The 14321-nt window shown below is 38.9% G+C and overlaps 1 protein-coding gene across 12 annotated transcripts in view; it reads left to right on the top strand.

Annotated features, from left to right (window-relative positions):
• The window catches only part of SLC35D2 (solute carrier family 35 member D2), a 57082-nt gene that overhangs the window by 38797 nt on the left and 3964 nt on the right, over positions 1–14321 (top strand). For 10 of the 12 annotated variants that reach the window (XR_011431736.1, XR_011431737.1, XR_011431739.1 and 7 more), the window contains one exon: positions 1206–1273. Coding sequence is in view for 6 of the 12 variants with exons in the window: in XM_070249046.1 (XP_070105147.1) it covers positions 1206–1273 (68 nt within the window). In the remaining 6 variants the exon portion in view is untranslated. Of the gene's footprint in view, positions 1–1205; positions 1274–12435; positions 13684–14321 lie in introns of those variants that run through there. The other 2 variants (XM_070249047.1, XM_070249049.1) reach the window with 2 other exon arrangements.

The raw sequence follows: 14321 nt of genomic DNA on the forward strand, positions 1-14321 counted from the left end.
CGTGCCCCCATCAGCCAGTTTCAGCAATATCACCATTTAGTGTGTATCTTTTTGATTAGAGAGGGTGGGCAAAGTATTACTAATGAAACAAGGACAGTAAAGTGCGACAAGGGTGTCCTAATTGGAGAAGAGAATTCCATTTTAATTGGTTTAAAATTTTTGAATTATAAACTTAAAAAAGATTTCAATGGTTTTAAACATATAGTTGCTGAAACTTGGCTAACAAAGTATTACTTAATAGAAAGTGAATAGAACTTATATTTAATCATGTTATTTAGCACATAAAGTATAGTCTTGAGTCACCTTAAAATCATTTTTGGATGTAGGCAAGGGACAAGTCCTGAATAAAATACTTTTTATTGTTACCTGTCATTTCAAGAGGGTCAGTTTTATTTTCTCGCTAGGAACTAAGTTCTCGGAGAGCAGAAACTGAGTCTTAAACTTCTCTGTCTCCCAACTACTCCTCCTCAATTACTTGTTTGCTTTGTAAGTAGCAAATAATAGTTCATTTCTTCATGTTACTTTCTGAGCATTTGCAAATTCTTGAAAACAGTTTATGAATTTAAGGTTTTCTTAGTCTTGCCAACATTATTAATTTGATAATAAACTTTCCTTATAAAAAGTAAACCCAGGACCTGGCCTCGTGGCCTAGTGGTTAAAGTCCTGCGTGCTCTGCTTCGGCGGCCTGGGTTGCAGGTTCGGTTCCCGGGTATGGATCTACTCCACTCACCAGGCATGCTGTGGAGGCATCCCACATACAAAAAAATGGAGGAAGATTGGCACAGATGTTAGCTCAGGGCTAATCTTCCTCAAGCAGGAAAAAAAAAAGGGAAAGAAAAAAAAAAAAGAAACCCAACACTGATTTTGTGGCTACAGGTTAGTAAAGGGTTAATGGTGGCCACAGCAGCAGTAGCTGTAATTTAGTACTTGTCACCTGCAAAGTTCTAAACAATTCATTAAAGCCTCACTTTGACCTTTTGAGGAAGTTTTTAAAAATAATCCCTGTTTTGTAAAATGAACCTGAGGTTCAGGAAGGAAAAGTAATTTGCCCAATGTCACACGACTGGTATTACCTAGGAGTTTTTAAATTGTATTTTCTGTTTTGGGAAGTGGTTCCTGTATAAAATCTACCATTTCATAAAACCAATAGATTAAACTGCAGTATTATTAATCTAACCATTAGTTTTGTTTCTTTTTGATAATAGGCTACTGAATTCAACCAATGGAAGAATGTTCTATTTCTCATACAGTTTCTTCTTTCCTGTTTTTTGGGGTAAGAAACTATAGATAAATACAAGCTTTGGTCTCTGTTATTTCTTGGCAAGTCTAAGAAAAATATGCATTCTGTCTGTTCTGCAAAATCTCTTTGTCCTTCTCCAACTTTCTCTGGAGAGTGCCTCTGTGGCAGAGGAGTGGCCTGGGACCCAACGCCTGGGAGCGCAGCCTGGCAGTCCAGGAGCAGCACCAACGGCGCCTTCTCCAAACGAGGTGTTGTCTGTTGACTGCCGGAAGTTGGTCTGCAGTGAAGTCAGCTGACTGTTGAGTTCAGGACTGTGTTTGTTATCTTTGTCACAATGCTGCAGAATTTCCGAGAGCCCCACTTTACATAAATGTGTGGAAATAACAGCCATTTTCTGTAGTGCTGTACGTGCCCTATTCAGGGAAATTTCTGAGGAGAGATGTCCAGGTCATTGTATTGCCCAATAATTTTAGGCTTTTGTTCTTAAAATTTTCCTTAGTTGTATCTTCCTGTTGAGGGGCCATGTAGCTTGTGCCTTTTTTTCTCTTCCTAAAACTTGAAAATTCCTTTTGATGAATAGATAATGCACACAACTAGGAAATAATCCAACAGCTGCACAAGAATGCACAGGGAGTGTGAGCGGCCCACCCTTCTTCCTGCCCTGCACGCTGAAGACTTATTCCTCAGGGCCCCGGCGTTTGGGGTCTCTGGAGTACACCTCCTGTGCTGGGCTCCCTGTGCACACAAGCACCCCTGTCTCATCCCATCTGACAGGGTCTGTGAACGACTGTCTCAGGGAATAACTTATGAAAAGATTTTTCCTGTGAAGAAGGATGAATTTCCACCTTACCTTTTTTTTTTTTAACCACTAATACTCCAATTTTCATTATGTGTAAATGAACTGTGACAACTCATGGTCTCTTTGATCGTTCTTCAATCCTCAAACTTGATTTTAATTGCAGTCATGTAGTCACTTACAGTATAAACATTTATGTATATCTTCCAGTTTACTAATTCTCTCTTTAGCCCTGTCTGATTTAATATTTAACTGTTGATGGACTTTTTGATTTTAACAATTTTATATTTTATTTGTAGAATTTCTAGTTTTGGGGGAACTTGTCCGTTCATTCCTAACACTCTCTCGTTGGTGATCTTTGTGACTGTTGTACCTTTTATTTCTTTAAATGTTACACACTTAGCTGTTCTATATTCTGTCTGATGATTCCAGTATCTGCAGTTCTTGACAATGTAAATCTGTAGTTTGTTGACTAAATATGTAATTTGTGACTGTCATTGTGCTTTGCTCTCATGTGTGTTTGGTGACCTGTGATTGTGAGCCTTTTGCTTAGTTTGAATCAGTCCTGTAGGCTGAAACTGGGAATTTGAGAGACTTTACTGCAGAGACAAATTGTTTTTGCTCCTGCTGGTAGCCAGGTGTTGCCCCTAACCTGGACCACTTGAGGCCTCTTTGAGGGTATGGGCTCAGCGGGCTACAGTGTCCCTCCCCACCTGGAGTTTGGCTCAAGGCTCAGTTTCCAGACAGCGTTGTTCTGCCATAGCCTCTGCCCTGAGGCAACCAGATCCTGCTCTGACTGTCTGCTGCTCTCACCCTCCCTGGCCCTGATTCCTTATCACTCTGTGCCAGGGCCTCCCTTTTTCAAAGACTGGATTTAGGGGGACTTCTTGTGCCTCTTTCAAGATGAAAAATCTGTTAAATAGTATGTCTGTTCCAGGTATTGGTTGTTCTGCAACGGAGAGTACAGCAGTCCCCCCTTATCTGTGGGGGATACGTTCTGAGACCTGAAACCAAGGATAGTACTGAACCCTATATATACTATGTGTTTCCCTGTACATACCCACCTGTGATAAAGTTTAATTTATAGATTAGGCCTAGTAAGAGATTAACAACAATAACTAATAATAAAATAGAAAAATTATAACAATATACTGTAATAAAACTTACTGTAGATTTTAGCAACCTTAGCATATTTTATTTTATTGGGGTCATTAATAGTTTATAACATTTTGAAATTTCAGTTGTACATTATTATTTGTCAGTCACCATATATATGTGCCCTTTTACCCCTTATGCCCACCCCCCCCAGCCCCCTTCCCTCCCGGTAACCATTGATCTGTTGTCTTTGTCCATGTATTAGTTTATCTTGCACATATGAGTGAAATCATATGGTGTTTGTCTGTCTGGCTTAGTTTGCTTAACATAGTACCTTCAAGGTCCATCTGTGTTGTTGCAAATGGGACGATTTTGTCTTTTTTATGGCCAAGTATTGTATTGTATAAATATGCCACATCTCTTTATCTGATCATCAGTCGTTGGGCACTTGGATTGCTTCCATGTCTTGGCTATTGTGAATAGTGCTGCAATGAACATAGGGGTGCATAAGTCCCTTTGGATTGTTGATTTCAAATTCTTTGGATAAATACCCACTAGTGGGATAGCTGAGTCATATGGTATTTTCTATTTTTAATTTTTTGAGAAATCTCTGTACTGTTTTCCATAGTGGCTGCACCAGTTTGCGTTCCCACCAGCAGTGGATGAGGGTTCCCTTTTCTCTGTATCCTCTATAACGTGTGTTATTTTTCATCTTGGTAGTTATAACCATTCTGACTGGTGTATGGTGATAACTCTTTGCAGTTTTGATTTACATTTCCCTGATGATTAGTGATGTTGAACATCTTTTCATGTGCCTGTTTGACATCCATATATCTTCTTTGGAAAAATGTCCGTTCATATCCCCTGCCCATTTTTTGATCGGGTCTTTTTGTTGTTGTTGTTCACTTGTGTGAGTTCTTTATGTATTTTGGAGACGAACCCCTTGTTGGATATATGATTTACAGATATTTTCTCCCAGTTGGTGGATTGTCTCTTTGTTTTGATTCGGGTTTCTTTTGCCTTGCAGAAACTCTTTAGTCTGATAAAGTCACTTTTGTTTATTTTTTCTTTTGTTTCCCTTGCCTGAGTAGGCATGGTATTCGAAAAGATGCTGCTAAGACCAATATCAAAGAGATTTATGGTTTCATGTCTTACCTTCAGATCTTTCGTCCATTTTGAGTTTATTTTTGTGTGTGGCAAAAGATAATGGTCTGCTTTCATTCCTTTGCATGTGGCTGTTGAGTTTTCCACAACACCATTTATTGAAGAGACTATCTTTTTCTCCATTGTATGTTCTTAGCTCCTTTTTTGAAGATTAGTTGTCTGTAGATGTGTGGTTTTATTTCTGGGCTTCAATTCGATTCCACTGATCTGTGTGTCTGTTTTTGTACCAGTACCATGCTGTTTTGATTACTGTAGCTTTGTAGTATATTTTGAAGTCAGGGATTGTGATACCTCCAACTTTGTTCTTTTTTCTCAGAATTGCTTTAGCTATTTTGGGTCTTTTGTTGCCCCATATGAATTTTAGGATTCTCTGTTCTATTTCTGTGAAGAATGTCATTGGGATTCTGATTGGGATTGCATTGAATATGTAGATTGCTTTAGGTAGTATGGACATTTTAACTATGTTTATTCTTCCAATCCATATACACTTTATGTCATCATTGATTTCTTTCAATAATGTCTTATTGTTTTCATTGTATAGGTCTTTCACCTCCTTGGTGAAATTTTTTCCTAGATATTTTATTCTTTTTGTTGCGATTGTAAGTGGGGGCGTGGGATGGTATTCTTGAGTTCTCTTTTCTATTAGTTCATTATTAGGGTATAGAAATGCAACTTAATTTTGTAAGTTGATTTTGTACCCTGCAGCTTTGCTGTAGTTGTTGCTTATTTCTAATAGTTTTTTGATGGATTCCTTACGTATTCTATATATAAAATCAGGTCATCTGCAAACAGCAAGAGTTTTACTTCTTCATTGCCAATTTGGATGCCTTTTATTTCGTTTTCTTGCCTAATTGCTCTGGCAAAAACCTCCAATACTATGTTGAATAAAAGTGGCGAGAGTGGGCATCCTTGTCTTTTTCCTGTTCTCAGAGTAATGGCTTTCAGTTTTTCTCCATTGAGTATGATGTTGGCTGTGGGTTTGTCATATATGGCCTTTATTATCTTGAGGTACTTCCCTTCTACACCCATTTTATTGAGAGTTTTTATCATAAATGGCTGTTGGATCTTGTCAGATGCTTTCTCTCCATCTCTTGAGATGATCATATGATTTTTATTCCTCATTTTGTTAATGTGGTGTATCACATTGATTGATTGGCAGATGTTGAACCATCGCTGCATCCCTGGTATAAATACCACTTGATCATGGTTTATGATCCTTTTAACATATTGCTGTATTTGGTTTGTCAATATTTTGTTGAGGATTTTTGCATCTATGTTCATCAGTGATATTGGTCTTTAATTTTCTTTCTTTGTGTTGTCTTTATCTGGCTTTGGGATCAGAGTGATGCTGGCCTTGTAGAATGTGTTAGGAAGTGTTCCTAACACTTCTTGAATTTTTTGGAATAGTTTGAGAAGGCTAGTTATTAAATCTTCTTTGAGTGTTTGGTAGAGTTCTCCAGAGAAGCCGTCTGGTCCTGGACTTTTACTTTTTGTGAGGTTTTTGATTACTGTTTCAACCTCTTTACTTGTGATTGGTTTATTCTGATTCTCTATTTGTTCTTGATTCAGTTTTGTGAAGTTGTATGAGTCTAAGAATTTATCTGTTTCTTCCAGATTGTCCAATTTGTAGGCATATAGTTTTTCATAGTATTCTCTTATAATGCTTTGTATTTCTGTGGTAATTTCTCGTCTTTCATTTCTAATTTTATTTACTTGAGCCTTCTCTCATTTTCTCTTTTTTTCTTAGTGAATATGGCTAATGGTTTGTCAATTTTGTTTATCTTCTCAAAGGACCAGGTCTTAGTTTCATTGATCCTTTCTACTGTTATTTTTTTGTTTCTATTTCATTTACTTCAACTCTAATTTCCATTATTTCCTTCCTTCTGCTGACTTTGGGCTTTGGTCGTTCTCCTTTTTCTAGTTCTGTTAGGTGTAGTTTCAGCTTGCTTATTTGAGATTTTTCTTGTTTGTTAAAGTGGGCCTGCATTGCTCTGAATTTCTCTCTTAGGACTGCTTTTGCTGCATCCCCTATGAGTTGGTATGGTGTATTTTCATTTTCATTTGTCGCCAGATATTTTTTGATTTCTCCTTTAATTTCTTCAATGATTCACTTGTTGTTCAGTAGCATGTTGTTTAGTCTCCACACATTTGTGACTTTCCCAGCTTTTTTCGTGTAGTTGGTTTCTAGTTTCATAGCATTGTGGCTGGAAAAGATGCTTAACATTATTTCACTCATCTTAAATTTATTGAGGCTTGCCTTGTTTCCCAACATATGGTCTATCTTTGAGAATGTTCCATGTGCATTTGAGAAGAATATGCATTCTGCTAGTTTTGGATGGAGTGTTCTTGCTCTGTGTATCTATTATGTCCATCTGGTCTAGTGTTTCATTTAAGGCCACTGTTTCCTGTTGACTTTCTGTCTGGATGATCTTTCCATTGATGTGAGTGGGGTGTTGAGGTCCCCTACTATTATTGTGTTGCTGTTAATATCTCCTTTTAGATCTGTTAATAGTTTCTTTATGTATTTTGGTGCTTCTGTGTTAGGTGCATATATATTTATAAGTGTTATGTCCTCTTGGTGGAGTGTCCCTTTTATCATCACTATATACTGCCCCTCTTTGTCTCTCATTGTCTTTTTTGTCTTGAAGTCTACTTTGTCTGATATAAGTATGGCAACACCAGCTTTCTTTTGTTTGCCATTTGCTTGGAGTATTGTCTTGCATCCCTTCACTCTGAGCCTGTGTTTCTCTTTAGAGCTGAGATGTGTTTCCTGGAGGCAGCATTATTGTTGAGTCTTGTTTTTTAATACATCCAGCCACTCTGTGTCTTTTGATTGAATTCAGTCCGTTTACATTTAGAGTGATTATTGATATATGAGGGCTTAATCCTACCATTTTATCACTTGTTTTCTGGTGGTTCTGTATTTCCCTTGTTTCTCATCCCATGTATTTCTGACTGCTAGTTCAGTTTGGTGGTTCTCTATGATGGTTTTCTCAGTTTTCTCTTTATCATTTGTGTCTCTGTTCTGATGTTTTGTTTAGTGGTTACCACAAAGTTTGTATACAAGATGTCATAGATGAGATAGTTCATTTTTTGATAGCCTCTTATTTCGCTATTCTAAGCATGTTCCATCCCTTTCCTCTTCCCTGCCTAAGTTATTGTTGTCACAACTTACTCTGTTTTGTGTTGTGAATTTGTTATTAAAATGAAGTGATTATACTTATTTTTTATATTTTCCTTCCCTTTATCTTTAATTTTATAATTGTGTTAGCTAACCTGTTCTGATAGAGAGCTGAAATTTTCTGATTTTGTCTGCTTATTTATCTCCTTGCTCCAGGCTTTGTAAACCCTTTTTCTCCCCCAGGTATTAGGGCCTTCTTGATCATTTCTTATAGGGGGCGTCTTGTGGCGATGATCTCCCTCAGCTTTTGTTTATCTGGGAAAATTTTTATTTCTCCATCATACCTGAAGGATATTTTCACTGGATAGAGTATTCTTGGCTGAAAGTTTTTGTCTTTCAGAATTTTGAATATATCATTCCACTCTCTCCTAGCCTTTAAGGTTTCTGCTGAGAAGTCAGCTGAAAGCCTGATAGGAGTTCCTTTGTAGGTTTGTTTTGTTTTTGGTGAGGAGGATTGGCCCTGAGCTAACATGTGTTGCTGATCTTACTTTCTTGCTTGAGGAAGATTGTTGCTGAGGAAGATTGTTGCTGATCTAACATCTGTGCCACTCCTCCTCTATTTCGTATGTGGGATGCTGCCATAGCATGACTTGATGAGTGATGCATAGGTATGTGCCCAGGATCTGAACACATGAACCCTGGGCCACTGAACCAGAGTGTGCAAACTTAACCACTACGCCACCAGGCTGGTCCCATAGGTCTTCTGCCTTGTTGCCCTTAATATTTTTTCTTTTTCATTGGCTTTTGACAGTTTTACTAATATATGCCTTGGAGAAGGTATTTTTACATTGATGTAATTAGAAGTTCTGTTGGCTTTGTTTACTTGTAATTCCAGCTCCTTCCCCAGGTTTGGGAAGTTTCCAGCTATTATTGTTTTCAACAAGCTCTCTGCTCTTTTTTCCCTCTCTTCTGCCTCTGGAATACCTATAATCCTTATGTTGCATTTCCTAATTGAGTCAGATATTTCTCAGAGAATTTCTTCATTTCTTTTTAGTCTTAGTTCTTTCTCCTCCATCTGAAGCATTTCTCTATTTCTGTCCTCTAAATTACTAATCCTGTCCTCCATAATATCAGATCTAAGGAGTCCAGATTTTTCTTTATCTCACACATTGTGTTTTTCAACTCCAGTATTTCTGATTGGTTTTTTTAAAAAAATAGTTTCAAGCTCTTTTGTGAACAGTTCCTTCTGTTCATTAATTTCATTGAACTGTCTTTCTGAATTTCCTTGTAACTCATTGAGTTTTTTAATGATAGCTATTTTGAATTCACTGTTATTTAGATTATAAATTTCTCTGCCTTTAGGATTGATTTCTGGGTGCTTTTCAGTTTCCTTTTGGTCTGGAGATTTAATATACCTCTTCATAATATTTGATGGGGAGGACTGTGCCATCACATAGTAGTAGTATGTGGTTACAGATTCCACCTGCCGCCACTGGGAGAGGGGCAGGAGCTGTGTATTCTGAGCCTGCCATGATCGCTGGCAGCTGTGCCTGTCCTTTGGCAGCTATGCCAACAGAGGCCATCTGCATTTGTCTCCTGACCAGCACTGCTTTACACATGTTTGTGCAGGTGCTCTGGTGGGGTCCCTTACTTTGGCTGACTGGCCAAGCTGGTGTTCTAGACGAGGGGAGGGGTGCTTTGTTTCGTGTGTGTGATCTTGGGGGCACTCCCTCTCTGCAATTGCCGTCTGCCCTCCTGGGGTGCTCGGCTTGGTGAAGATGTCCCTGCAATAGCTTAGCCTCCTCAGTATGGAGCTTTCCCATGGGCTGGGAGGCAGCTCTGAGAGCAAAGGGGTTCCTGTGGAGGGCTGCCCTCCCCTCACCTCAGAGCTGTGTGCAGTCCCACACCCTCGATCACTGCCATTGGGGAGGGAGAGGAGATCCCCTTACCTCCTTCCACTGCCTCCCCAGGAGTCCAGCACCTCTGCCTTCAGACGTATGGCTGCATGGATCTCTCAGACGTCTTTTGTGTTGTGTGGATGTCCTCTGTTGGTTTATGAATGTCCTTTTCATTGTGTCTTAGAGGAGTGAGTCTAAGGGAAGAGCTCATTCCGCCATGATGCTGACATCAGTCCAGCGTAGGGTTTTTTCCTTTCCTTGATAAGTTGAAAACTTTAACCGTTTTGCTTAAAGGAAGCACTTTACAGCTTCTCTTTGGCATATCTGAATTGCCAGCATCATTATTCTTGCACTTTTGGGCCATTGTTAAATAAAATAAGTGTTACTTGAACACAAGCACGGTGATACCATGACAGTTGTTCTAATAACCCATTTGGCTACTAAGTGACTGATGGATGGGTAGCATATAAAGCATGGATATGCTGGACAAAGGGATGGTTTAGGTCCTGGGAGGGACAGAGTGGCATGGCATGAAATTTCATCATGCTACTCAGAATGGCCACAGCTTAAAACTTATAAATTATTTATTTCTGGAATTTTCTGTGTAATATTTTCAGACTGCAGTTGACTCAGGGTAACTGAAACTGAGGAAAGCAAAACCACAGATAAGGGGGGACTTCTGTACTAAGTACTCTAAGTACTCAGGCAGCCACTGTTGGAAGCATAAGTTTAGTAAGATCTTGGTAGTTTTTCTAGTTGTTGACTGTGCACATTTAACTTTGAAAAAAAATCTACTGGACTGTGTTTGAGAGTCTCCTTTTGTCAAGCCATCTACTTTTTTCTCTCCAATTAAAAAAAAAAATTCAACCTGTATCAGACAAACTCAGACCAGCACCTTTCCCTGCCTAAGCCCATATTCACATGTGAACAGCAGAGCCAAGTTTCAGAGTCTTCTCATTTCATTATAAACTTGGTGAGGTACTGGTTTTATTTTGTTTTGTTTTTTCACTTGCACTTTTCCATTTAACCATTCCATGAAGGAAATCAAGCAGTCCACTGTCCTTAGTGAGTGATGTGGTGGGCGGCACCTGGATGTGAGATGTGACTCCCTGGGGCTTGCCTCTCCCAGGCTTGACCCCATCTGTGTACAATTGTATACATTTGTTTTTCCATTTAATACTGTGCTTCTTAGAAAACAAACACTCTCTTGATAAAAGTTCTTAATATGTTATTTTGTCAGTAGTCACTTTGCAAATGAAAATGTCATAAAGGCATGGTAATTATAAATAAATCAGTAAAAAGTGATGAAATCATTAACATTTTAGGTTTCACCCAAATTTAAGGATAAAAACTAGGTAGGTCTCAGTTTTTTAAGTGGGTCTTTTGAGCACACTAAAATCATCATTCCAACAGTCAAGTGCCTGAACCCTGAAATCAGATGGCCTGAATTTGAGTCCTGGCTTTGCCGCTTATTGGCTCTGGGTCCTTGGACAAGTTATTTAACTGCTCTGAGCCCCATTTCCTCATCTTTAAAATGGGAACAATGAGCTGAAGTATCTGATCCATGGGGTGGGGTTATGTGGATGAATGAGTTTATAGTGAAGAGCACTTAGTACAGAGCTGGACGCACAGAGATGCTCGGTGAGTGTGAATTATTGTTGATGTTGACGTGCTTCTCTTTCTTGTGGTCAGCCTGTTTGGTTTGGCTGTCCTTTATTTACCCAGACAGATTTGGTTCTACCTATAGCCCGTAGCTCCAACTGTCTTTCTTCTATTACGTATATGTTACCTTCCATGGTCAAGTTTTAATTCTGAAACTACTCTGGAAGGAAGCTCCAATTTTGGCATGGTAAACTTTTCAGAGTCCTGTCTTCTCACATTTTCTCATTCAAAGGATCGGGTCATTGGCTGCTTCATATTAAGAGAAGTCATTGTAAGCTTCTGAGCATATCCTTGGTTTTCAGAACAACTAGCCGTGGGCCCGGGCTGTCCCTTCTTCTGGTCCCCGCGGAAAGTCTTGAGCCCTGACTGCAGAGGACTCTGACTCTCAGCTTCTTATTTATTTTCACTCTTTCAAGTTTACATTTCAAACTTGCTTTTTCCAATCATTAAACCTTTATCCCAAGTTGAAAATATAATTAAATATTATAACATGTAAAAAGTATATGTTAGGAAGCCAATGGAATGGTGAAAAGGGCAGGCTTTTATTTATTTATTTTTTTTGAGTTATGATGAAGGACTCAGCTTTAAGAAATGCTGTTTGTAATCAAGAGTTTGTAAATAAAGCATATGATGGAGTGAAATTATTTCAGGAGGGTAAACTGGATTGTGGGAGCTAAGACAATTTAATGCAGGTAAAGGTAAAATATAGACTGGAATTTAAGTTGACAACTAGATTTTAAAAAGCTGGCAGCACAGGTCTTTTTAATCTTGCTGAGAAATGACAGGCTCTGGTTTGTTCTTCCAGCGTCTGGCACCAGCCCCCCGGCCCTGAGGTGATTATCCTAATCTGTTTCTGCCCCAGTAGGAGGCCCTTTGATCCCACTGAAGCAATAATATATTCCTTAATAAAAACACAAAAGTATCAAATTTTCCCTACTCACAGGATAAAAAATGTTCTATTGTTTGAACCTTTACTGGTGGCACTGAGATGGAGTGTAAAAGAGGAAACAGGATTCTGTGTATTGCTGGGGCCCAGGGGCAATGGAACCTTTAGAGTGCAAGTATTCCCTTCATTTACAGACTAACCAAATCTTAGTGCAAAACCAATGCTCTAGGAAGATGGACCATATTTGTCCCATGACTCTACCATCCTTGGCACACCCTGAGGCCTTTGGTTGGAGTGAGTTCTTACCACAGAAGGGCAAGGTGAGATTACTGAAATTCTTTGAAATCTGGAATTATAAGAAAGTAATGTGCTTGGCTACCATTGTGGTAGTGGAAGGAGTGTAAAGGTGGCCTTTAATTATTTGAGTATTTGTGTTGATTTTATATATATGCCTGTACATAGAATAGTAACCGGTAACAGGTTGTAAATGAGGTCATTTGATTTCTCTTTGTGACTGCCATGAATGTGCCATACAGCCTTGGGTAAATCGGTTATTTTTTGTGTCATTTTCAGAAACAGGAAGAAACCTTTGGGCAGGGTTCTGGTCCAGGGGTTTCCACGTGGGCACCTCCATCCCTTGGGGCCCTATGAGCCAAAACACGCAGCTGGCATCTGTTGTCTGAATAAATGTGTATTGCATATATGTGCTGTTATTTTCCAAATGTACACAGATGATATATAATTTAAAAAATACAGAGTGGCAAAAAGCTACTGAGAATTCAGCAATGCTTTTAAATATCTTTGCATTTTATTAATCCATGGATGCTAAAATCAAAACTTCTGTCATGTGGAGGTTGACATTTTTGGTGTTTAAAGTGGTGTGGTTTCCTGTGTACTGAGTTAATGGAGGTTCATTTAGTTCAGAACCTTGGTCTTCGCCAGAGGACTACATCTTTACTTATTTGCATATATAAATAGATTATATTTCTTGGGAAAAATTTTAATATCCTACTTGATCCTAGTGGTTTTCCATGCACCCTCTCTGGGGACACCTAGTGGTTATAGTAAGAAGTGCAGCCTTTCTGTCTGCACAGAGAGTGGCTGTTCCGGTAACAGATGCCATGTGTTACTGAGGAGGACTGCTGCTGACTCAGACTTCCCCAGGGTGTTAGAGACCGGGGCTCCTCCCCTGGCTCAGCCCAGCTGGTGTGTGTCTTAGTTGCCCACACTCATGGGAGATGGATACTGGGATCTTAGGTCCAAGCTATCTGCTAATTCTGAATGTGGGCCCAGCTGGTTTCACGAAAATGCAGGATGGGGAACATGTTGCATGATTGGAATCCTGGAGTAGGAATTTTTAAGCAAAAATGAAAATAAAGAACACCCATGATTGTCCTGGGTTTAGGCTGCATCCCACTTTAGGAAGCTTGCAGGAAGCTTTTCTGGGTCCCCTCTCTCCCTGTACTGTAACCTGTCATCTTCTCAGACTCTGGACTCCCCCCAGGGCAGATGCTGTGGGTTTTGTACTCTTACTGCTGGGCTAAGCAGAGCAGGCACTTGTAACATCAGGTTGAGTTTGTTAATCTTTTCATTTTATGCATGAATAGGATTATTTATAGTTCCCAGGGCCCTGAATTAACGTTGAATTTATTAAAATTGTAAACATTAAAAAAACTTAGATTTTCTTAAGCTTTAAGTTCAATTTATAAATACTATTGCTCTGTTTATGAAGCTAGTAATTTTTGTATAAAAGTAACATTTACTTTCATTTGATTAATAGTTTATTAACTCAAGTTTAGCTGATTAAAATCTCCTAAACAATTTGCTGTAAATTGGTCTTGTTTACAATTTACTGAATTAGAAAGTTTTTAAACATTTTATACTGCATTTACAAATGCGATTTACCTGATTTTTCTCCAGCAATTCCGAGCCCTAATGAGGCCCAAGCGGAGCTAAAGAGCCAGATTATTTACACACACAACTTTGAAATCTAAGAAACCAAACTTGGAAATGTGGTAAATCAGTTTCTTGTAAACATTCTGTGTACAGACTTACTCAGATTCTCTTACTTATTTCAAATGAAGATTGGAAGTCTAATATCAATTGCACATTTCACGTTAAAACCACAAAAGCCAAGATGTTAGATTCTCTAATTTATCAGATTGTTTTAACTACCTTGATAACAAAGACACATTATTCTGGAGATTACAAAATGTGTTTGTAATTGAGTTTATTCCTCAATTAACGTAAAAGCCCGATGTAGCTTCTCTCTAATTTTTTTCTCTACCATCATAAACATACTCGGGCCCAAAGTGGTTCCTGTGTGGAAGGTTTGTGATCTGGATTCTGTTATCAACAGTGAGAGATTGGGGCCTGGACCTGGGACGGGGGTGGAATTCCCACAGGACCTATCTACCTGCCGCTGGTTGTGTGGACTGGGCCCTTTCTTGGAGCCTGGT

The sequence above is a fragment of the Equus caballus genome, chromosome 23 (assembly GCF_041296265.1).
Source record: "Equus caballus isolate H_3958 breed thoroughbred chromosome 23, TB-T2T, whole genome shotgun sequence".
Taxonomy (NCBI): Eukaryota; Metazoa; Chordata; class Mammalia; order Perissodactyla; family Equidae; genus Equus; species Equus caballus.